Here is a 24,664-nt window from a genome sequence, read left to right as displayed (position 1 = left end):
CCAAAAGGCATTTGGCCACATCAGCTCCCAGGGATGGGCAGGGATCACTCTCCAGCTGCACCCATTGGCCTTGGCTGTGTTTGGGTGGCTGCTGAAAGTGTTTTGGTGGCTCTGCTGTGTGAAGGGGTGGATGGGCCCATGGGGTCCCTGACCTACCCTCCAGCTAAGGCCTGAAAGGCTTCCCTGTGCCTTCTCAGCACAGCCACATTCCCCTCTGGCAGCCTGGCACCGCTTGGAAAGCAGCCATGAGTACGACTTCCCCAGCACAGACTTTCATGGCTCTGCCAGCAAAACAGGCCACAGAAACACGAGGAATGGCAGCTCTGCACCCCCCAGTAGTTTCCTTCTGTTTTCCTCCTATAAAGCCAACTCAAAACTTCATACAAGCAATATTTTGCTTGAGGGAAGATGCCCTGGGGGGTATCTTCCCAGAGGAAGCAGCTGCAGTCCCCTTGTCTCACTTTAGCATCAAAATTGTGTGTAACATATGCTGAGGGCTGTGTGTGAGCCCAGGCAGCTTCCATGCAATGCTCCAGAACAAAACTCTTAGAAATGGACCGGCACAGCTCTCAGAAATTCCCTGTTCCCAGTCTGGGCCTGGAGTTCCCTTTTTCATGCTTTGGTGACAAGTTTTGGTCACAAGGAACATCACTCCTCTGCTTTCAGGCATTATGGTGGGAAGCTGAGTGCTCAGTGCCATGGCCTGGCTGTGCCATTTCTCAGCCTGTACTGGGGTGTGTGATAGAAACTTTTACTGAGGATTTCTTCCCCCTTTTCATCTAACCACACTCATCTGTTCAGCTGCCCAGCAGGTTTGTTCTGCTTTCTGCTGCCAGGCAAAATGCTCATAGCTTAGGTGATTAATTCTGAGTGGACACAAAACCTGACCCAGCTCCTGTAATCACTGAAAACACTCTCACCAGCCTTGGCTGCTTTGGTTTGCTTGAAGAATTGGAAAAGCACCAAGATTTTCTGAGAGGTTTCAGTACTGTCATAGCTTCCCTCCAACCCATTTGACCTTTATCCCTTAAGCACTAATTATGTTTAATTCCCTGTCTGCACAGAAAGACTTGACTTTGTGACATTAATAAAACATCAAAACAAATTATTAAAGGAAAGATCAAAAATGGGTAAGGATCAGAGAAAACAAGTTCTGGTCAAAAGCGATTGCTGACCACTGAATTATTAGTGTTGCTTCTCAGTCTGATCTTGCTCCCCTTTCATTTATATGTTTTGGGGCTACATCAGCAGCCTTTGGCTATGAAGCAGGCATGGGAAAGCAGAAAGACACAGCAGGAGCTGCTCGTGGTTGAGCCCCTGGGCACTTTCCCTGCTCATGGACTGAGAGGGGGATGGGGGTTGGTCCTTGTGCGATCCCCATGTGCTGATGGCAAAACACACCCAATACCCGGCTCAAACCCTTGGTCATTCCACAGATTAAATCACACTCTGTCCCTCTTCACCAGGCAAGTTTGGTGCTGCTGCAGGTGTTGAGCAGTGCCTTAAAGCACTGGGAGATGTCCTTCGTGTGTGTGGCTCCCCAGATTTTCACAGAGCAGCATTAAGGATCAAATGGTGACTCTGATGAGGCTTGCCATTGAGAGAAACCCCATCCTGTGTTTTCCAAGCCCCTGCCTCACTCCTGCTTTCCCGATCCTGCTCTGCACCTTGCAATGCAGATAAATTAATGACTTGAGCAATGCTTCCTCAGTTTTTTCTTTCCTGCTTGTCTCACTCAGGATTTTTGGTTAATTCTGCAGGTCTGGAAATTATTTTTAATTAAGAAAAGCAAAGTCAAAAAAGTCTGCTTCTAACATGGCTTTGAACTGACTCCTTCACACACAGTTTATGCCACCAGAGAGTTCAAGGAAGGTACAGAGGAAAAATCAAATTAAGTGTACACCAGCTGCAATTAACTGCAATCATGGTTATTTCTTAGCAGTGGGACTTTACTGAAAGCACCCTTAGTGTTAGCAACAAAACGGTTCAAAGTTTTGAGTCTGTTAGGTGCTGTCCTGACTGCAAGGAGACAAAACTGGCATAATGTCCCATTTCCAGGTAGAAATGATGCTGTTACTCACCACAGGCGAGGGTCAGCGAGATGAGCTGCCGTGCGCTCCTCCCCATGGCCAGCATGGCTGCGGGCGTGAGAGGTGCTGCTTCTCCCCGGGGAGCGGCTGCGCAGGAAACCGAGCTTTCCTGCGGACTGAAAAGTTTCACTTGATGCAGGGAGTGCTCAGTCACATGGCTGAGAAGGAGGTGGAGAGAGAGGGGGAGACCGATACCTCTCGTCTGTAAACTGACGCAGAAGGAAATAAATGATGGTTAGGAGAGAAAGTGGAAAGAGAAAAGACTGCTGGGCTGACTGGGAGGACAGGCTCACTCTGCACCTGGGACCTGGGGCTCTTAAAGGCTAGGGAAAGCTTCTTGCATCTCCCTCCCGCTCTGATAACCTGGTGCAAAGTGCCCCAGCAGAGGGTTACACCCTGTAAATCAGTGCCTGTCCTGCGTTCTTTAGAAAGTACTTTCTTGAAGGCCAAACTCCGTCTTTTATGTTAAGGCACAGAAGGGAGAGGTGTGGCCGTCTCCACAGTGCACCTGCTGAAAGTGAGACAGGGCCGAGCAGAGCCCCAGACGGGCTCTCGTCCAAGGTGGATTGGCCGGGGGGTCACTGTTAGTGCTGCATCCAAACACCTCTGCCCCACGAAGGGCTCCTGCACAGCTCCTCCGGCCGGGGCGGTCCCGGCGTGCGGGGCCGGGATGAGCGGCAGGAGAGCGTCACCCACTCCTGCCCACGTGTGCATTCCCTGCCCTGGGCATTTGGCAGGAGCCTGCTTGGGGCAGAGAATGAAGCAACCCCCACACCGGCGGCTGGTGTGCTCCTATTTCTTCTTTTTCTCATACCAATACTCACTGCAGGAACATGGTGACACCACTGACTTCAAAAGTCGAGTGAGGTGAAGTTTGCCCCAGAAATCTGGATACTGCATGAAATCAGTTCATCTTGCTCTATTTGCATTGTGTTTCTACATTCTCACTTTTACCAGCTTGCCTTGCTACATGATCCACAACTTGTATTTGGATCAATTAGCACTCCCTAATAAGCACTGGTAGCCAAAGGCATGCAGGCATCTCAGGGGTAACTATTATAAAGTCACTTACAACTTCCTCTGAGCTGTCTGCGTGAATCTTTGCACTCTCCTAAGAGTCTCAGTGACTCAGAACATGACTAAGGGAGATGGGTAAAAGAAAAAAAAAACTACTGTGCCTTTTGTGACACGTGTTGGACAAATTAAAGTTATATTGGACAAATGTGTAGATTTTTTCAGCTCTGATGATGTGCCTTTACTGATATTCATTTATCTCAAATAGAAAAAAATCTCATTTTACTTGTTGCTTCATATAGAGACATCAACCACAGGGTTTTGTACTAGTTATAATTTTTATAAATTTCAAACAAAGTGTGGTTCTACACAGGTCAGAATGGCCTAATTACAGGAAGTTCTTTTGCACACTTTTTTTCTTGTAATAAATTCGTACATTCTGTCTTGACTGGAAAAAAGGACAGGTAATTCTGTGCTCTTTCCCTGTCTGATTATCTCTCATCAGTCACAATATACAAATACATCATTATCAACACCATGGAAATCATGTAAGAAAAACAAACTGTACCAATTCTCAAGTGGGGGGAGGAAATCTTAGCAGCTCTTTCAGTCCAGCTGCAAGAAGAAATACACATTTTGGATCTTTTTTCTTATATATTTCTAATTATACATATATCTGAATCTTTGAGTATTTTTGGAAAGGAATTACATGGCCTTTCTCATACTCAATCCTGTTTGAAATATCAAGACTCTAAGAAAATCATAGATAATAAAATGGCTTCTTATCACACACGACCAGAACATAAGACGCACACAGAGCTTTGCTGTTGCTGGCGAGAAAAGCCAGATGTGGTTTGGCTGCAGCTGTTTGCGTTCAAGACAACGACCATTGGTCTGATTCTCCACCTGGTGGGGTGAGAGGTGAGAGGAGAGGATCAGGCCTGATTCTATTTTAGCCTGGTTTACTAAAAGCAAGACTTGTGTCTTGTGCAACTGCCTGTCCCTGTTTGCCATTGGTGCCAGGAAGGAAGGACTCTGCAGCCCACCCACACCTGAGTGAGCAGTTTTGAGGATGTGAAGTTTCTGAAGTTTCACAGAAGAGCAGCAGAGCAGAGGGAGGAGAGCCCAGGCAAACCCTCAGCCTGGAGGGCAGGTGTGACCAGCCCAGGCCCAGGGAGCACAGCCAGGCACTGGGCCAGCAGCAAGGGCTGCTACGGCATGGATTTACCTGAGACCTGGTGTCTTCTACAGCCAAAACATAGTCACAACCATTACTTTTAAATTACTTTTAAATGGTTACTATATCATCTCCAAACAACACTGAAACTAAATCCTTATTTGAAAACTGTGAATTTTAGGTCCATCTACCTGAAAAGGATGGTGTCAAAGACCTACAGACAGAATAAGCATACCCCAACATACACATTAGTCTTGCTGGACATTACCAAATCATCTTCTAGACTGTACATGGAGACTCATTCCCTTAATTATCACCTTGCTCGACAGAAATCACTAATTCAAACACTATCCTGCATACTATTTAAAAAACTCAAAAAGTCATCAAACTCCATTTTGTCTTGTCAGCAAAGCCAGAAGGTTACTCCTTTGTGGCTGCTCTAGGACCTGTCAGCAGCCTGGTCAGTCCCTGAACTCATTCTTTCCCAAAGCCAGCCCTGCAGTGGCCCTGTCTCACTGACTCTTGTGCCAGAGGGCCCTGTCACTGCCCAGGAGACCCTGCCAGGGCTGCCCTGTGCCCTGGGTTGGGAACATGGAGGCAGAAACAGGCACCCGGCACTGCAGGAAGGTTAAAGACAGATGATGGCTGGGAGCTCCCTGCTCAGGCTCAGTGTGCCCCAGGAGCTGTGGCACAATCAGCTCCCAAAGACCTGAGTGCTGTGCCCCTGCTGCACAGCCGCGGGACAGAGGGACCTGTCATCCTCAGGACATTCATGGAGCGGGACACACTCAAACTTTGGTCCAGCAGGATAAAACATGAGATTTTGGGGGTGGGGGGGAAGAAAAAGTTTTCAAAAGCAAAGCAGGGAGGAGAATGCTATACTCCAGCCCCTACCTTTGCAGCTGCCATGACAAGATGGTCTGGAGCTGGGAGAGGACCCTTTTCCTCAGTAGCCCCATTCCCTACTCCAGCTCTAGACTGCTCCTCAGGATGCCACCACTGGCACTCTTGAGGGCACAGTGGGGCATATGGGGTTGAATGCTTTGCTTTTCTCGGAGGGTCCCCAATTTTTACATACATGGTAAAATTTAGCATTTAGTGGCAAATTCAATAGCTCCCATTTTACAGGAAGGTGTCGAGGCACCAGGGGATGTGGGACCAGCACACTGTCACCCTGCTCATGCAGAGGTAGGAAATGGACTGACAGTACCTGATTCCTCATCTTCCATTCAGAGACTTCCCACTGCCATTTCACAATCAGAATGAGATTCCTCAAAAATAAAACTCCAAAGTGCAGGTTTTTGTCTTTCCATCCATTGGCAATGTCACAAATCTTCATTTTGGCAGTTTCATATACCCAAGGTAACCCTTCCCCATCTCTCTCTCCCACACACAAAAGCTTACTAATTAATGTGCAATCAAAGCTCCCTAGCCCTTCCCTCTCCTATGCTTAGGGCAGGGGTAGACAGCAGCACTGTTACTGTGCAAAAATCACTAAAAGTAATAGAGAAACCAGAATGAACTCATTTTAGGGAGAGGATAGAGTAATTGCACTATAAGAAAATGTCACAAAGGATATTTCCTTAGGGGACTGAAAGGAATCAGTTCTTCCTGCAAGATGCTGATAACCACAGTAGACCAAGAGGATTCATGTTCCTGAGAGCCTACATGTCATTTTTGAGGTAAATGACCAACACAAACAGGCAAGCTTCTACCTCTGTAGGACACAAGTAGCTTCCAGAAAGGTACAGAACTCTCAGGTCCTCTAGTCATGAACAGAAAATGTCAAAAATCACAGAGTTTAGATATAGAGGGTTAGAAGAGCCATGGGAATCAATCACCACAGTGCAACTTATAATCAAGCAATAAATCTTCACAGGCAAAAAAATCTGACTAAGCCTTTACCTACTCCAAGGCTTTTTCTCCAACAGGACTATCTACCTGCTTCACAGCTATTCTGACACACACTAAGGTACTTGCAATGCCAGCCTCCACTGAGACACAAAGGAAAACATTCGAGTTCCTGCAAAGGTGAGAGCAGAATGATACACACACCTACTGCTTTGCTCAGAGGCTCAACTAGTAAAGAGTGGGTTTTGGTTATGCTTCATGTCCATTTTTAGTGCTTTTAGTGCCCTTTGTTATTTACATAAAGCACCACTAGTCTGAGGGTTAAACAAAACACCACTAAGAGTGAAAGCCATTCACTCACTCTTGAGCTTCTTTTGGGATCGTTTTTACCAGGCTGACTTTTGCCTGTTTGCAACCCTTAGTCAATATTTATCTTTACTAAAGTACTAGCAGCTTTTGTGGGACCTAAGACCCAATTACCGTCAAAATGCCTTCATGCCTTAACAGCTGCTCTAAATGAGCTAATGGCTTCTATAGAAATCCTAACATCTGTAATCATTTTATATTATACATTACATCCTTATGTGGCAGAGACTTGGTACAGTCCTTTCATCAAATGTCCTGAAAAGAAGTATTTAACAACAACACTTTATCCACTCATTGGAGCATCTAATGCTCACTGCCTATTTGCAATGCTTAAGTATATTCCAAATGGGGGGTGAAATGTATCTACTCATAGCCCAGCACACAAGGAAAGCATGCAGTCTACTCAAACATGTGACAGTAAATGGCATTCAATTGAATTCTCGGCACCAAATGCAAAGGGTTGTGATCCAGCAACCAGAGACTGTAGAGGGGGCAGAGGAACGACTTAGATTGTAAAAAGAGTTCAAAGTGTTCTTTGTCACAGTAGCTGTTACACGTCTTTACTTCCCTGCTAAGCCCTGCACCTCGCAGGCAGGAGCTGCCACCTGCACCGATCCGAGGTTGGAATGCTGTGTGCAGCAGGCCCTGCCCGTGCCACCGCAGAGGAGTCACGTCACTGCTGCACGGAGCCTCTCTGATGGTCCCAGTCAGAAGTTTCCTTTCCACAGCCACCCTCAAGTGGGGTGTTTTTGGTGTTGACCGACAGCAAAAAGGGCACATTTGTGATGATGTATCAGCTGGAATTAAGGAGCACAGGGAAGGCACAGCCAGAGGCAAGCAAATGGAAAAACCTCCAGGTGACCCTAGGGTGGAGCAAGGACTTGTAACCACCGCGTGCCCCTCTGCAGTGATGTGGTGCTCAAGCAAAGTTGCCAGAAGGTGCGTGCATAGAAACTCTTCAGCTCTGCTGTCGACCTAATTTAGGTCACATCTTCTGAAACAGTTTGATAATCAATGCAAGAAGCATTTTTCTCCTCTAATACTGAAGGTAGGTTTGATGTTTTCTGGATGTGTAATGCTCCTTTCAAGTTTGTTTTTCCCAGCTTGCCAGGTGGATAGAACAGTTCTCATCTGTTCATGTTGATAAAATTTTAGTGAATTATGAACCTCAGAGCTTGTGAGAAAGGCAACTTTGATCCAGTGTCCACCCAAGATAAAGACAGGTGGACAGGGTCCTGAGGAAGGCTGGTCCTGCTGTTCAGCTGCCAGCCCTCTGTTCTGCTGGGAAGCTTTTGGCCACCTCACTTTCCTTCGTGTCTGAATCTACTGAGGCTGTGCTGCAGGAATCGTTGTACGTGTCTGAAAAGGAGGACATGGGCATGGTCACTACAATATTTCTACAGAATTTTCCATCTACAGTCTTGAGGTTCTTTGTTAAAAGCCTGAAATAAAATAAAACATAAAATCACAATTCTACTGCTCTCCTAATTCCTTCATGAAAGGCAAGGGAGTGTAACTTCTGGTGTGTAACTATAATGTGTGCCTGGCTTTGGTTTTCTTTTGAAGCACTGGACATGCCAATGGAATGAAAGTCATAGTTGGCCTGGTGAGGAGAAGACTGACAGGCTGTGGAGGTGAAGGAGCAGCAACTGAACTCCCTTTACACCACAGCAAAGAATCCTGAGGTTCAAAAAGGGTTTCCTCCACTTTAACCAGCTGACCAAAAATAAAAATTCAAAAGAGATCAGTAACTCAGAATAAAGTGCTGGTAGCTCTCCATCACAGATCCCCAGGGAATGGCTGTGCAAGATTTTGCTTTCTTCTGCTACAGAAGAAAAGCAGGACACATTTTGGCAAATTATATTTAAGGCTGGACAGATATTAGTCTAAAATTTTAAACCTTTAATCCGCAGAGTTGCTCAGGTTCAGCTTTTCCAGTGCAACCTGTTTGGGTGTTAGGTCAGAACCAAGGCTGAGAACAGATGACTTTTAGTGCTGATTTGGCTGAAATCTTGCCAGAGCAAGCCCTTCCTCCAGCTTTTGGAGCCAGCTGTGAAATACGATGAAGGCAGTAATGGTTCATGAAATTTTAATGTTTTCAAACCTAGGCCAGAACCACAGCCCTGATGCTGGTCTACATCCAAACTCCATCCATGCCAGGATCAAAGCTGTCCTGCAGACACACCCTGTGTACGAGACACTTGGGCTAGCTGTACAGCAGCCAGCCTGAGTACTGGTAGCCACAGAAATTGGATGGGAGATTCAAGTTCTGCTCTGAAAGGGGAAAACGATAAACCAGGCCAAGGAAAGCCGCTGTGCCTGACTAACTCTGACACCCAGGCACCAAATTTCGGGTTAGCTCAGCCATGTCACCAGACACTGCAGCACAGACATACACTCAGGTGAGCACTTTAATACAGAAAGTGTACTTTTTATCACTTTGTTTTTACTGTCACATCCTTTTTCAGTATGGAGAAAAAAAAAAACAGTAACACATTTTCTCTATTACCTGCATTGCCGCTCTTAATTATGTTGTTACTGTCCCCCTCTGCTGGCTGCAATATACTGGAGGGAACCCAGTCACTTTTCTCAGAGACCAGTTTCTTCACTAACCTGAAACTCAGAGAACAGTCAGTGAATTTTCCTACATTGCCTTGCTCTTGGTTGTTTCTTAGAGGTGCATGCTGGGCTATTATTTCCTAAACTAAGGAAGAAGGCAGAGGACCCAGGGCAGTCCTACAGGTATCTGGTGTAACTTCCTCCAGTGTCAGATGGTGATCCAGCATCCCAGAGCAAGCTCACTTGCAAGCAGGCTATGTGACAAGGAAGTAGAGCCTTGTCCTGTGGTTGGGACACTGCCTTTGGGCTTGGTAGTTCTGGGTTCATGGTTGGACTCGATGTTGGAGATCTTTTCCAACATAAAAGAGACTACAATTCTAAATTCAGAGCTGAAGAAAAGGAATATTTTGTATTATCCATCCCTCTTGCTGTAAATACCACCCAGAGTGGATGAGTTTAGTTCCCTTCCCAACTACTTCACCCTGTGGAACTCACTCCCTTCTTAGCTGTGTGTCAGCTCTGAATGAAGGGTCTGACTGCACTTCAAGGAGATCAGATCTTCTCCCTCCAAACTGCCTGTGCAGAGAGAATTCAGGTATCCAGGCAGGTCTGTTCCTAACACTCACTTGGCAGAAAGAGAAAATGAATACACCCAAACATGCATGAGCTCAGGGAGCCAGACTCACTGCTCTTTGTAAATCACATCTTATATTTAAACTTTTGGGGCTCTCAGTGGAAGGCATGGGGATTTTATTGATGTATCCTACAGGATGATGCTGCCTCTGACAGATTTCCTTCTGGTGTCAAAAGCCCAAATATTCCCATCCATTTCCTTTACACAAACTTCTGTCCCCATAAACCTCATGTCACAAGCATTTGGGTGAATTAACCAAAGCTGCTTTGTGTGTTCATGCCTCCCACTGCCTCTTTCATGTTGTGATCAATGGGGTGAGTGGATTTGTATTGATTTTGAAGAGACTTTGACATTAGTCTGAATATTTTCCATCTTTTCCTGGATGTTCTGCCTGTCCAATTCTCTCTGCCATACTCACCATTGACCATTCTCTCCTTCCTGCACAAACTGCACTAAATCTCCATCCTCGAGAGTAAGAGAATCTGGGAAACAGCTGTCAAAACTGCCTTCTACCCGAAAGAGATTGCTCCCCTGAAATGAACAAAACAAGGCACCAGAAATACAATCACTATGGATGAAAGAACACTGTGCAAGAGAGTTTAGTTAAATACTGAATTAGGCATTTCAAGCTGGCAGAGATTTCATCTGCAGGCATTGTGTTTTATTATGCCCAGGTTAAATACTATTCAAAATTAGGATAGACCTGTGCTGTACATTTAGACTTTAGGCTTAACACACCAGCCATTATTCTGATATAAAAATTGGGTTTGTAACACCAGGTGAAGTTATCTGGAAATTCCAAAATTACTTTTTTAAAGACTCAGAGTCTTCCCTCACTTTTGTAGCAGGCAAAGTGACAGCTTACAAGTATGGGTGACTTTTTATGATCCTTATCCTGACAGCAAAATAGTCTTGGAATAATCTTCCAACACCCCAGATCAAATTTCCATCTCCTGTATTCCCACACATCCATGAATTTAAGGCTGGTATGAGCCCAAACCTTGCAGGTTACATTGTGATCCCTATAGAGAAGGAGGTTGTGCTGGGAAAGGGCAGTGTAATTTTAAAAAAGCAATTACATTGTTAGGGTTGGTCTCTTCCTCTAAGTCAGAAGAGTTGGAGAGTTCATCCATGCTGGAAGGGATGACTTCAAAATCTTCAAATGTGTCCAGAGAAGGCATTTGTCTGCTGGGCCAACCTTTTCAAAACAGATAAAGCAGAAAGAGTTAAGCTATCAGTCATTAGCCTCTGAGAATCAATCTTTGTAAAATAAACATCACAGGTTCACTTCCCACTCTTCCACGTACCAAATTGCTTGTACGTTTTTTTAGCTTATTCCATCGTTTTGCCATAAAAATTATGTCACAGCCATTATTCTGTCTCTAAAAACCTGTACCAGTCACTGTCACTTGTGTGAGAGCAGCCTGTGTGGCTGCAGCGTTCATATCCATGGATACCTCCAGTGCTCAGCATTGCTCAATCCCTGCAGCTCAGGAGGTACAAAAAAACAAGGACCAGCAATATTCCTGCAGAGAAAATGATAACTTGTGCTGACATGACTTTCAGAAGGCCATGATCATTCAGTTTCCAGCTTACCTCCACATATTTATTGCAAGTCCAAAGCCACGGAATTTTGGTTGACTTCTTATCTCCATCTCACCCCAAGGTGATATTACCACCTGAGCAACTTACAAGACTATACCCTGGAGCAGGCTGGAAGTGCAGGGAAGGGACAAAGTAAACAGCAAGGCACAAAGACAACTGGGAGGGTGAGGAGAGATCTCAGTCATATTTGTGCTGTTACCTGTCTTACTGCATGATTTTTACCAGAACCACCCCAACCCAGTGGAACGGACTCAGTGAGGGATTTCCAGCCCAAGCTCAACAGCCAGTCTCTCTTCACCTAAAAAGGCACATCCATAGGTTGTGTCCTGAGGGAAAATGAGGTTGAGCCTCATAAGACCTGTCTGCCTGAGGCTCCCATGGTGCAAAAGTAGCTCAGGCTCTTTCATGCAGATGGCAATAATCATCTGCACTTTCCTGTGCTTGATGCCTGTCCCTTCTCTGGTGGGGATGGGGTGACTACAGTCCAGCTCAGAGAAAACAGACCTTGCATCTGCCAAATGACTCTGAAGGTCATTTGACATCTGACAGGTACAAACTGAATGGAGTCAGTCAATTTACCATGTGCATTCCTAATTAATGTACCTGTGGGCATTAGCTGATTCCCAGGGACTTGGGCTGAGCAGATGCTGAACCAAGTTCTTTACGTTCTGTGGGCCATAGCTCTCGACAAGGCAAAGCTCTGACCACAAGGCATGGAGACATGCTCACACAGTGGGATTATGCACATCCCAGCACTCTCAACCCACACCAAAACCTGGCCTAAGACAATACAAAACCCAAGCCAGGCAGTTCAGGCAGTAAACAGAAAAGTGACCTGATCTGGGAGAAATAGGTTTATTAATTGGTTTATTTAATCCCTCCCCATGCACATCCTCCCTGCTATAGGCACTGGTTGGTGCAACACATCATCATGCAGCTCTGCAGCCCTTTCTTCCCCCTCCTGCTACCCAGGGACTGTGTCTGCTCCAACAACTGCAACCCAGTTCCAAAGGACACAGGGACCTGCTTCCAGGAGAGCTGCCCCCAGCTACCGCCCCACAGGTAGGGTTTGTCTCTGCTTTTAAAGGTGTAAACCAGCCTCTGAAGTGACACTATCCTGGATCAGTTTATTCACACCAGCAATACTAGCAAAGGTCTAAACATACAAGAATATGCTGATTGTAATTAACTTCAAACTGCTACTGCAATTTTAGTTCAAATCCACAGGCTGGGCTACAAACACCAAGAGAAAAAGATCTACCTCTACCCCATTAGACAAAGCTTCCACAGTCTTTTGCCACTGTCATTTGTAGAAAGCATCCAAGGCAGAAACCTCACCAGCAAGAATTCCTTACGAATACATGCATCAGCCTCCCTCTTCCATACAAATCCCTATTCTAATTTCAGAGACTAAGAAACAGCTTGTTTCTCATGCTTAATTCAAGCTAAAAAATAAGACAGATCAAATTCTGAGCTCTCTGATATCAGTTAAAAGAATTATTTTCAGCCTGACCTCAGAAAATCAGAATCTGGGGCGTTGTTTCTATGCTAGTGATCCAAGCTTGTTCTTTCATTGTTTTGATGGGGAATAAAATTCACCAAAAGAGAAAAATCTGTTTATAATAAAGAGAGTAGATATTATCATAAATTTAGTTTGCACTCTCAAACTGAGTTTACACATGCTTTAATTTTGTTTACCTGTCTGTGAAGCAGATCTAGGTACGGATCTCGTGGTGGAACCAGCATTGCATTTAGTCTGGGCCAATATGGTGTTCTCAAAAGCATCTGTGACAGGAAGTACAATTTGTGTCTTCAAGGTGAAATAGTGACCAGACAACCAGTACAAAGTGAATTCCTGCATCACCTCTGCAACTGACAGTCTCTTAAACAAACAGGTGGACTGGGGTCCAACAGTTATAAAAGAGGAGACACATGACCAGCACAAATGAGTGAAAGGACAGCAGCATTCCACAGAAAAACTGTAAGTCTGAGAAGGACAGAGAACAGCGAAATGAATCAAACAGAAGTATCGATGTTAATTAAGGAAGACAATTGCTGAGTGAACAATGCAGTGTTCTATTTCATTACAGCTTCCTTACCCATTTTTAACGTATTTTCCTTGCAGCATTTCAAATTACTTTGTAGGTGATAATCTATGGTTTTGATCCCAATACATACAGCAGCAAAAGGGGACCAGGGATGCCAGAAATTAATGATTTCATTCTTGATGAATGCAACACAATTTTGGGGGGGGGGATCCCTTGTGTTATTATCTCAGTCAAAGCCTGGGCAATAGCAGCAATATCAGGATGATAATGTTCATTGTTTCCTGCTTAAAGAAACTCAGTCTGGTGAGGGATGTTGTGCAGCAGGACCTTGTTTTTAACCAGTGAGGAGCAAGCTCTATGCTGCAGATAGTTCTTGCACCTAGAAATCCCCCCTGCCTCTGCAGCCACAGAGGATGCTGAGATGAGGGCATCTGTCAGTGAGGAAATCAAGGCATAAACCCCACACTTTGGGAAACTCCGGTGCTGGGTGCCAGGATAGTTCTAAACATAGTGCCAGGGGTAACTGGCAAAAGGAAGTGCTGTCCCTGAATTGTTTCTTCCAATCTCCCTGTTCCAGTCTCTTCTTCTGCTGGGAGTGCACGGGAGGTATCTTGGATATTCCATCACTGACCTGTTCACTGGCTCTTCGTACCAAGTTTTTGTGCAGAACATCACAATGCTATGAAAGGATTTGTCAGACTACATCTCTCTCCTGCCTGTCCTGCAGCAGAAGTACCTGGCTCCGTGTGTCCCCCTAAGGCAAATGGTCAGGGAAAGCTGGCAATGGAAGCTGGTGATCTTCCAGTGGCTGAGGAACAGCATCCAAATTTAACTCTTTGGTATTGTTTGTTAAACAGTAATTGATAAATCTGCTGCAACAAATTGGCGGAAATTCTGCTTGTCTGAAATGAAACACTGCACCTTAAATGGCCATTAATGCACAGTCTAGCCTCCCCTGTAGTCTTCATGTGCATGGCTCCTGCTTCTCTCATTAGGAGTAGATACTAACAAGGGAAGAGGGATGCAAGTGGCCTAACTGCAGGTGAAGGTGAAAAGTAGCCCTTTGGCTCCCTGCTGCTGCTCCCTATGGAAGGAGGCAGAAGCCAGGCAGAAAATCCAGATCCAGGTGACAGTCTAGAGCTTTACTTCCCAAAACAGGCAGAGAACTGGGGGTTTAATTTAGGCCCATGCCTAGGTGAATATGAGTGCGGGGGACAGGCAAGGGAGTAACAAGCTGTCTTTATCCCAGTTATGCAGAAAAACTGACCCCAACCCCCTAATGGACTCCAGTGTCATCCACCAGCTGTGATGAGATGTGAATTCAGTGAATAATGTCAAACGAGGTTTTCATGCAGGATGGAAATACTCCTACCTTCAAACCCCAGGGGAGTTGGGTCACTCTTTATTTCATGTCTCTTGACTTTTACTGCAGGAACAAGGGGACCTGTGTGAAGTTTACAGAGTCACAAGGCTGTAAATATTGTTAAAGGAGAAACTTGCTTTCCTATCACCTGAAAACACTAACTACCTAACACTTTTAATTTCCCCCAGAAGAATGACCAACCCCTAGGTTCTAGGTGGTGAAGATACACACTTCTGTGAAGTAGATAGGAAACAGACCCCTTTTAGAAAAAGGCATTGAGACATCACAGCAAAAGAATGTGCTTCCCTTCAGGTCTCACAGATGTTCCCTCTCACTCTTGCCCAGGAGATGGCACTAAGGCAGCCAGACGCGCAGTCCCAGCCTTCACCCGTGAGGCTGGCAGGGCAGAGCCCACAAAGCCAACACTTATGACCCACAGAAGCGGGGGACACCAGCCACAGGTCCATGTACAGCGCCTCTCCTGTGTCCCGACTCCACATGGCAGGGAGCTGAACTGTCAGCAGTGAGGATCAGATACAGCAGCAGCTGCAGCCTCATAAGTGATGACCCCAACACCCTGGCTAGACCCGCATCTGGGCTGATGCTGAGACAGGACTCAGGCTTCAGTTCTTTTATCATCTGAAATATTTTCTTAAAGCAGATGCTGTAAATAAAACACTTAATTAAAAAGCACCAAATCTATTTTCTAGTTTTGAAAATCATTGCAGAAGTAGCTTTCTCAGTATCCCAAGAGATTGCCAACAGTCTTTTGGCAGACAGTATTCTAGGATAGGACTTTTTGATATGAAACTGTAACAAAGTTGGACTATCATTGCAGCTCACACATGCTCTCTGATAAACTACACTAAAGACCAACCCTTGGTTGCCCATTTTCTTTGTATATGTATGCTTCATTGTGTTCCCCAGCTTTGAAAATAATTATTAGGAAATAACTCAGTCTTCCCATAATTTAGCAACTGATCATGTATTTCTGAGTTGTTGCTGAGGGCAAAAAGCTGTAATAACTTCTTCTCCTGTGCTGTGCCCATCAGTTCCATGTGGTCATGTTCTAGTGCTGTGGTCTAAAGGTGCTGTCAAAGAAACATTCGTAGGTAGTGGGACTACCACATCCTTCCTGTGCCCATCACCCTCACTGTGCCCTCATTTCCTGACAGCCTCATGGCAGCCAAGGATGTGGTTCATATCCTTCACAGCTGTTGAGAAGGCAAAAGATACTGAGCAACTTTCTTACTGACAAGTACAGAGCAAAGATTTTTATACAAATTAATTCTGCCATTTTTCCTTCTATTTTGGCTTGTGAATTGCCCTGAAAATCTTAACCTTGCAAATCAGTTCCTCCACTCCATTCCAGGAACTGCCAAAAGGCAGTATATTCAGAATTCCATGTAAGACCGTATGTTCTGTTGTCAAAATTATCCCTGACATGTAGGCTTATGTGCCCACAATGCTACTGATTTTCAACACAATCAACTTGCCTAAATGCATGGGTTGCTTTTAGGCCTAGGCACTAGTACAGTAACTTATATTTTGTAAAAGTGCCTTTTCTAAAACTAAATAAAGCTCAAAAATAAAACTTTCATAAGCTCCCACACAAACTGCATGGAGTTCAGTGCATTCGGCACCCAGCTCCTTTACACATATGAAAATTTCCTTGCAAACGTAGTTTCTAATCATGACATTGATATTGCTAAATATGATTAAAACTGGCATCTATAGCTCCTCCATTTTTTGCTTGATTTCAGGCTTTCTTGTTATCTGCTGTCTGCTATGCAACAAGGAGATTCTCTCCTCCTTGAAAGCAAAAATCTTAAAGAGCTTTAAGAAAACAGAGAAATAACTTCAATTGTGTGGGAAACACAAAAGGTGGAAAGGCTCTTAGGTGTGAGAAAAAAGCAGGTTTCAGAAAGAAAGCAAAAAGAATTAAGGAATTACCTCTAGCTGCAAAAACTTGAAGATAGAAGAGGATACAATTATATAGCAAGCAAGGACATTAAAACAGTGGTTAGAGTTTCTAGGTTTGGCTAAGTTTTGAAGTTGCAAAAAATATGCTTAGAAAGATAGATAAGTTTAAGATTAATAGTGGAATATTGTGTATTATTATATGAGGCATAACAAGCAAGTATTGTGTACAACAGATGTACGTGGGCTGTTGTGGGTTGGTTAAAACAGTTGTCTGTAACTTTTAGAAGCACACTATTGGCTGAGAAGCTTTTAAGGATGCTCTGTAACCGGGAGGTCTCTGGATGTCTGCGATGGCGTGAGCCTTGTACCACCTCTGTCTCAACTCTGTATGAGAGACTGATAACAGAATAAAATAATAAAAGGCTCCTGGAGCATCTGTCCAGGTTCCCCACCCCATTTGTCGACGAAAACGCCGACAAATTGAACAGCAGTTAATCCAAACCAGGGAGAAGTTGGAAACCTAACCCCACGCCAGCCAAACATCAATCCAATTTCCATGGACACCAGCAACACTTTTTGAAGCTTATAATGGAGAAACTGGGAAGAGTCACTCTGTGTGCTGGCAGCATGCCTCAGTACACATTCCAAATGTCCTGGCCTGCCTCCCTGCAGGTGTTACACTGGTGCTGATTCTTCTTCTACTGGAACCTCCTGCCTTTGTCAAATTGAGCCTGAGATACTCCGTGAGCAGCATTTGGCAGAGGATGTGTCAGCCAGCAGGCAGGGAGAGGGGGAGCTAAGCAAGCAGCATGACAGTACCTTTGGTCACAGCAGAAGCATTGACTGTGGTGCTGATGGAGGAGGCTAGGGAAAAGCGACGGGTAACTTCTCTGTCCTTAGACTCTGGATCTGGGAGAACAGACAGATGCAATGCGGGCAGGGTTAGAGGTTAATAAGCACTGAGGGTAAAAGGTGTTCAAAGCAAAGCAGCAGCTGGAAAAGGGTAAAGAAAAGAGAGGTCGCTCCTCTAAAACAGACAGGAAAAATACCCTCAACAAAGTGAAAAGCACAGAAAGTGTTATTATGAACATATTTGCAAAGCAATTCCAATTGCACCAATTTTAATACTTCAGAAAAGAGACTTATGCCAATTATTATTTTAGCAACCAACTAGTGTCCAAGTACAGCTACAAAACACAGAGAAATGAGCATGATGGCTGAAATGGGGTGTGTCTACAGATGAGGTTTGGATCATTTTAGACACTGAACTGCTTGTTCAGTGATGACTGACCTGAAATACACTGAAAAACAAGCATTAATTGAGTTCACATTTGTCATTTCTAAAATTTAACTGTGTGAATGCCAGAAAACACTCTCTGAGCTTCCATCCTTACCAGTGCAAACTAGCTTGGAGAAAGTGAAGGCTACACAGTGGCTTTTTGTTTACTTATTTAGCATCCTGCCTTTTCTCTAAGTGTGCTCAGGAGTGAAAACACAGCTTCCCCACATTTCACTATGAGATGTGTTGAAGTTGTGCCAACCCCAAGGAATATGAACTTGGCTCTGCAAACCAGGATGGCTAATGCTGACCCAAGGGTGGGGAGATGCAAAGTGCTTTGAGTGTGGACTTTGATACATTTTGGTGCCAGCTCTGGGATGGCTGCCCTGGGAATCTCTGCACTGATGGAGTTTCTTATCCAGACATCAGCATTATTTAGGCTAAAACACCAAAGTGATTATATACAACATTTTCCAGCCCATCATATCCAGCCTAGGCAGACAGTTCAGCATTTCTCTGAGCATCCATGCACCACTGCCAGTTGATATCCATCAATCTTGTTTTCACCCTAGTTAGTCTGGGTATTATATTGTTTAGACCTTCCCTTTTATGTGCTCTGGACAGGAACAGACATAGTGGGCCTGAACCAAAGTACTCTCAGCTCAACACGCCATCCTTTGCCATGGCCAGTAATGAAAACCTTTTAGACAAAGTGTTAAGGAGCATGATAAGCTGATTGCAGACACTTCCCTGCTCCCTTCTTCCAGCTTCCAATCTGCCTCAGCAGTGCTGAGGGGCTTTGCCTCCAGGAATGAGCATGCTCTGCTGGCCACCCAGCCTGTCTGCCAAGGGTTCCCTCCAGGCCAGGAGCAGGTCAGCAGCAGATCAGCCCCACAAAGTGAAATGGGACATTGTGTAAGGGGTCTTCCACAGGAATCTCAAGTAACCAGACCCAGCAAGGCTTTGAGCTCAGAGTGCCTACTGGTGACAGGGTATGAACTCTTCTGAGCTGTGCTTCATTGCCTGGAACACTGAATACAAGGCAAGACATTTCACATGACAAGAAAAACTCAGATAAAAAAATAAAACAGGCCCAAACCAAAATTGTAGATCCAAACTCGCAGAAATTACAGCATTATTTCTGAAATCTCTGTTTTGTGATGATTTCCTTGAGTCACAAGATCTAAAACCCACTGATTTTTATATTCAGACATTGAACTTGTTTGTCCGTCTTGAATCTCACTACTACATGCAGCCTTAATCTTGCAGCCAGAATCTTATGGCAGTACTGACTCTTAGTGCCTTCTTATCTACTTTATCACACTATAATTTAATGCTTCTGTATTTCTGCTTTTATGCTTTCATCTTGGTTCTTCCTCTTTTGATGCTCACTCTCTCCATCACTGCACACTAACCCTTTGTCTCACAGAAGAAATATCATTTATCAGAACAGGAGAAAAGCCACATGAAAGCAATAAAAGGATTAATTACAGTATCTTTTCAGAAAGTGATTGTAAGTAGCCATTCCATTTTATTTCTATTCACATTTCTTTCTTTCCTCTAAATTCTCTTCCTTGTAAAGCCATCACAGGAACTTGCAATGCTCTCTGTTCATGGATGTCTACTAAACATTTATGCACAAGTGCTCAAAACACAGCATTTTACACAATTAAGTGGAAATAAACTCCAAATCTCCTGAATTCTGGTTCCCTGGTGTAACCACTAGGCCACAGCCAAGCAATATTTGTAAAAACAAAGACGTCCAACCAATGAATGATTTCACACATTAAAATCTCACGTAGCACAACAGAGATGATACTCTTTTTCTTCAAGCCTGTAAGCTGCTGAAAGAAGTTCAGTTGATCATTTAAAACCAGTTCACACTTTTACTGGTACACAGTGCAAATAACATTTGTTTCCAGTTTATCTCAAGGGTCAAAGACCCAACCAGCCAACCCAGAGGTTGCCCTGCCAACATTCTGCGGGAGCAATTTTTGGTTACAGTGTCTTTGAGCAGAAGAGCCACTTGTGTGCACCAGAAAGGAGCGTTTGGGTGAGATGTGGCAGCACTTTAGGAAACAGTGAGGGATGGCACTATGGGATGGAGAGAACATTGTGGGAGTGCAGGAGACACGTGGCCTGAGACCAGATGCTGCATGGGTGATTTTACCTTTGGGTGGAGCTCTGCGGTTGGAAAGACCTTGCAATGTGAATCGCTTTCTAGCAAGCGCTGTGCGCTCAAGGTTAAGGCTGCTGGAAGCATCAACTAGGAGAGAGAGGGAGAGGGAAGAGAAATAAGGAAGGAAGGGTCAGCTGTTCAGCTTATGGGAAAGGAAAGGTTAGCACTGGATGACAACCAAAAAGAAATAAATAAGTTTTGATTCAGTTCAAGCCTGAGCAAGAGCTAATCAATTAGAAAAGTGGCATGAGGTCAGGGTGAGTAAACCAGCTGAACCAAACAGAGCCCCTGGGTTGAGTTTGGCTCACTGAGTTTTAATGGAGAACAACAAAACAAAACCAAAGAATAACAGGTGAAGGGAGGTAGCTCTCATCAAAGGAAAATACAATTTAGCAGCAAGCTAGTGCCTTCTATTATGGAAACACATCATTGGTTGGAACAGCAAGTTGTAGGGAGAAATAAGAGAAGAAGCCTTGCAGTGCAGGACATGCAAGTGTTGTGAGCAGCCCCACTTCTGCTATCCAGCACTGGCACTGAAGAATCTGCCCTGTGGCTGGTACACCTTCAACCTTACCTGCTGAAGCCTTTCTAAAGCCTCTGAAGCTGGCAGAGAGTCATGCAATTGATCTCATGATTTTCTGGGATGTAAGGATGCCATGCCAGCAAAGCTCACATGCCAGGCTCCTGCATGAATAATCAGCCATGCTGTCTGACAGCCACCTCTGCAGAGACCAGTCACAGATGGATCAAGGTCCTGAGGCTCTGGGCTTGAAAGACACTCAGTTACTCACATTGCAGGAAACAGGTGGACCTAGATCAAACCCCCAGATCCACACATTCCTGCCAAATTGTCCATCTCCTCCTTTCTTGGTGTGGGGGCAGATAACACACAGAAGGTTTATGGCAAAGGAGCAGAAGAAAAACCATGTGTTGGGTACCTGATTCTGAGCCTTAGGATTTAGCCAATAGATTTTCCTCCTATTTATTTCATACACTGTCACATGAAAATCCTTAGAGGGACAAATGAAGACCAAAAGTACAAAGGGAACACAAAGAGACAGTGAATCCACACTGACAGACAAGCAACAGACAGACAAGCTGTGCTTCCAAAGGAAAGTGCATCCCATCACTTCCTGATTTGCAGCCAAGATAATCCAGGATCCGAGGTGCCTGCATGCACAGGTGGGTGTGAGATGAACAGATTTCAACAACACAGAAGAGTTATGTCACTGTGGTTCAGCTCCTTCTAGCCAGTGCCCAAAGCCAGCTCTGGGCCAGGCAGGTGCATCTGGCAAGGAGCTGCTCCTGAGCAGTGACTTCGGCTGTGGGGCTGCCTTTGGCTTTCAGACCATCCGTGTTGGCCATTCCCTGCCATGGCTGCTCCCACTGCCAGGCAATCTTTGTACAGATACTGTAGCTTATAAAGAATCCAGAAACTGGTATATGAAATATATTTACTTTCTGTTCTCTTAGGGCAAGAAAATTCATAGCATTTAATTATCAGAGAGTCCAACAGGGAGTACAGCAGTGCAGGTGTAGAGGGGTGGGTTCCTGTCTTAGTCCTTCAGCTCTGCAATTGTATCACTTCACTGAGGGGCCCCTTGGCATTTCACAAGTCCCCACAGCCTCTCAGCACCAGAAAAGCATTAGACACTGGTCTCTAAAGTCATGCTGTTGCCACCTGAGTTATTTCAAACCTTTTCCTTCATTCTGCAGGTACACCAAATAACCCTGGAAGCTATTTCCAAACATAGTAAGAACCAGGTCCTGATGGGCAACAGGTTGAACAAGAGCCTGCAATGCATACTTGTGGCAAAGAAAGCCAACAGCATCCTGGGCTGCATTAGGCAGAGTTGTGCCAGGGAGGTGATGCTTCCCCTCTTCTCAGCACAAGAGAGACACTCCTGCAGTGCTGTCCTGTCCTGGGCTCCTCAGGACAAGAGAGACATGGGCACAGTTGAGTAATCCAGTGAAAGGCCATGAAGATGATTAAGGGATTGTGGTAGCTGACATGAGGAGAGAGTAAAAGAGCTGTGATTGCACAGCCTGGAGAAGAAAAGGCTCAGGGGGATCTTATAAAATAAAGATGATGGAACCAGATGCTTCTCAGTGGAGATGAGAGAGGCAACAGGCACAAATTGAAATACGGGAAATTCCATTTAAAAATGTGAAAAACCCTTTTTACTGTGAAAGGGGTTAAACCTAGGACAGCATCCCCACGGCAAATTGTGGAGTTACCATCCTTGGAGCTATTCAGAACCCAACTAGGCATGGCTGCAAGCAACTTGCTGCAGCTGACCCTGCTTTGAGCAAGGCAGTCAGACAGGGGGGCCCCACAGGCTCCTGCAGGACTTGCTCCCGTTTAATTTCAAGGCAGTGACTCCACGAGTCAGGTCCACACAAAACACTGGCTTATATGTAGAAAACTCTGCCACAGGCACTTATCAATAAGAATAATGAAACTGAAATAGCTGGTCAATAGTACCCTCCCCTTCTGCACTGCAGAAAACGCCCAATATTTTAAAATAATCTGTGTTCACATTAACTACACCGATACTGGAAGCATTTTACAGGCAGTAGGTGGCACAAAAGAGACAGTTTTGGCAGAGCCCCAGGCTCTGTGCCGGGTCTTGGGACATTTTTGATTTCAGCCCCCTGCAGAGCCCCAGCCGTAGGTGCCTCACAGGGACACAAACTCGAGTTTTGCTGGGACATCGAGAGCTGGAGAGCATTTTGCTGGCTCTGCACAGCGAGGTTTGCAGCTCAGGATGCACAGGACACCTGAATCCCCGGACAAGAATGGACTCACTGGCCAGCCCTGCAGGAGCAGCCACCCACCAGAGTATGAGGATGCTCTGGGCTGAGCCAGTGGGATCCCAGCCAGAGCCCTGAGGAGCTGCTCATGGGAAAGCAGAAGACAGAAGAATGTCAATCGGCACAGAATGTGATCCCACTTCCCACACTCTCGAGTAAGCTGGACAGTTAGGAAACATCAATGGAAATTTTTTTTTGGAAACGAGTTTATAAATTTCATAGGAAAAGCTGCTTTCCCACTTTTTTTTAAATTTTAAAAAAAGTCTAAATGTTTTAAAAATAAAATTTTACTGGAAAAGATTTTTAAGATTGGATGTTTTAATGAAGAATGTGTACCTTTTTTTCCCCAGCATGAAAAGTTAATGCAATGAAAAATCTTTTGGTGAATAGCCTATTTTTCCAAGAGAAGATATTCCACTTTCTTTTTTACTACCTCTATTTATAAAGAGGCTGTTACTTTATGCCTCATTTGTGCATTAATTTCTTAAGACCTCACAATTTTCTTTTTTCATATTACTAGAAAATTCTTTGTTCAACATTAAGAAATACTGCCTAAAAGAGAAACTGCTGTCAAAAGATTTTCTGTTCCTGCTACTGTCAGATGAGATTCAGTTTCTTTCTAGTGTTTATTTTAACCTGTGTTGTATAGAAGATCTATTGTATTTGTGGCCTCGAATAATGGAGGGACTTTCTGTGACTGAGTGTGGGTTTATTTATTTACTGTACACCTGAGGGGAGCTGATATACACAGAGGAGCAAAAAACTCTCCTTGACTTACATCAAAGAAATCAGTTAGCAAAGTCTGTAGAAAAAAATTTAAATTAAATATGTCTAGAAATCAACTTGACCAGGATACAGAAGGTTAAAACACAAATACTCTTGTCCACTAAGTTCTATTTTTAAGAAACACAAGTTTTATAAAGAGCACTGTAAAGCATCAAAACTCAGACTTAAAAGTCCTAAACTGGTAATGCCTTTTGGGGCTCATGAATTTTCACGGTACAGTCATTCAGCTTTGCAGCATTGTTTTTTTGATGTTGGGTTAAAACAAAGTAGATTTAAAGTATCCTCATCAAACTCCAGAAATATGTGCAAATATAAAAATATTACCCTTTGGAAGCAAAAGCTCTCTCAGACCTCCTACCTCTCTTTTGTCTGGCGCTGGGACTGGAATTCCTGTTTTTGTTGTTAGATGCTTCCACATTTGATGTCTCAGATTTGTTTTCATATATACTTGATGACTTCCTGCTATACCTTGGGACAAAAGAAATACAAAAATAGTAACATTCCTGGTTAACATCTGATAAAGCACTGAGTACTAAGCATCTTTTTTTACCCTCAGACATGGAAGCCTAAGGAACAAAGTGCTGGTTTTAAAATGCTGTGTGCTATAGAAGCCTGCATCTGTGCAGGCATGTATGGTGGAAAAAAGTCATCCTGCCTCCTCTCCACACCACACAGTGAGTTCATCAGAATTGAGAAGGAAAAACTGAAGAAACAAAATGGTTGTCTGGTTGTTCTTTTTACAAGTGCAGCAGATTTGAAAGGCTGGAGTGGGAAACCAGGTAAGAAAATAAAACCCCAATTTTCCAGCTTTTGCAGCATAAATACATTTGTCTCCAAGAGAGAAATGGATACTGGATGGTCACGTAGAGGTCATACCATGCATAGAGCAACATATGAGTTCTGTTGACTTCCCCAACTTCTGTTTCTTCTGCTCTTTGGAAACATGAATCCCAGTGGGATATCCCTGTCTGCAGCT

General features: G+C 44.5%; 1 protein-coding gene across 11 annotated transcripts in view; it reads right to left on the bottom strand.

Annotated features, from left to right (window-relative positions):
* The window catches only part of LOC125330995 (guanine nucleotide exchange factor DBS-like), a 178,360-nt gene that overhangs the window by 15,323 nt on the left and 138,373 nt on the right, over positions 1 to 24,664 (bottom strand). For 6 of the 11 annotated variants that reach the window (XM_048314794.1, XM_048314795.1, XM_048314791.1 and 3 more), the window contains 9 exons: positions 24,047 to 24,156; positions 20,080 to 20,175; positions 17,450 to 17,539; positions 14,717 to 14,788; positions 12,995 to 13,081; positions 10,771 to 10,889; positions 10,110 to 10,222; positions 9,008 to 9,111; positions 2,082 to 7,857 (listed from right to left, as the gene is read on the bottom strand). In XM_048314794.1, coding sequence (XP_048170751.1) covers positions 7,757 to 7,857; positions 9,008 to 9,111; positions 10,110 to 10,222; positions 10,771 to 10,889; positions 12,995 to 13,081; positions 14,717 to 14,788; positions 17,450 to 17,539; positions 20,080 to 20,175; positions 24,047 to 24,156 — 892 coding nt within the window. In that variant the 3' untranslated portion in view covers positions 2,082 to 7,756. Of the gene's footprint in view, positions 1 to 2,081; positions 7,858 to 9,007; positions 9,112 to 10,109; positions 10,223 to 10,770; positions 10,890 to 12,994; positions 13,082 to 14,716; positions 14,789 to 17,449; positions 17,540 to 20,079; positions 20,176 to 24,046; positions 24,157 to 24,664 lie in introns of those variants that run through there. The other 5 variants (XM_048314801.1, XM_048314802.1, XM_048314796.1 and 2 more) reach the window with 4 other exon arrangements.

Source organism: Corvus hawaiiensis, chromosome 10 (genome assembly GCF_020740725.1).
Source record: "Corvus hawaiiensis isolate bCorHaw1 chromosome 10, bCorHaw1.pri.cur, whole genome shotgun sequence".
Taxonomy (NCBI): domain Eukaryota; kingdom Metazoa; phylum Chordata; class Aves; order Passeriformes; family Corvidae; genus Corvus; species Corvus hawaiiensis.
This window is presented reverse-complemented; position numbering and strand designations above follow the sequence as displayed.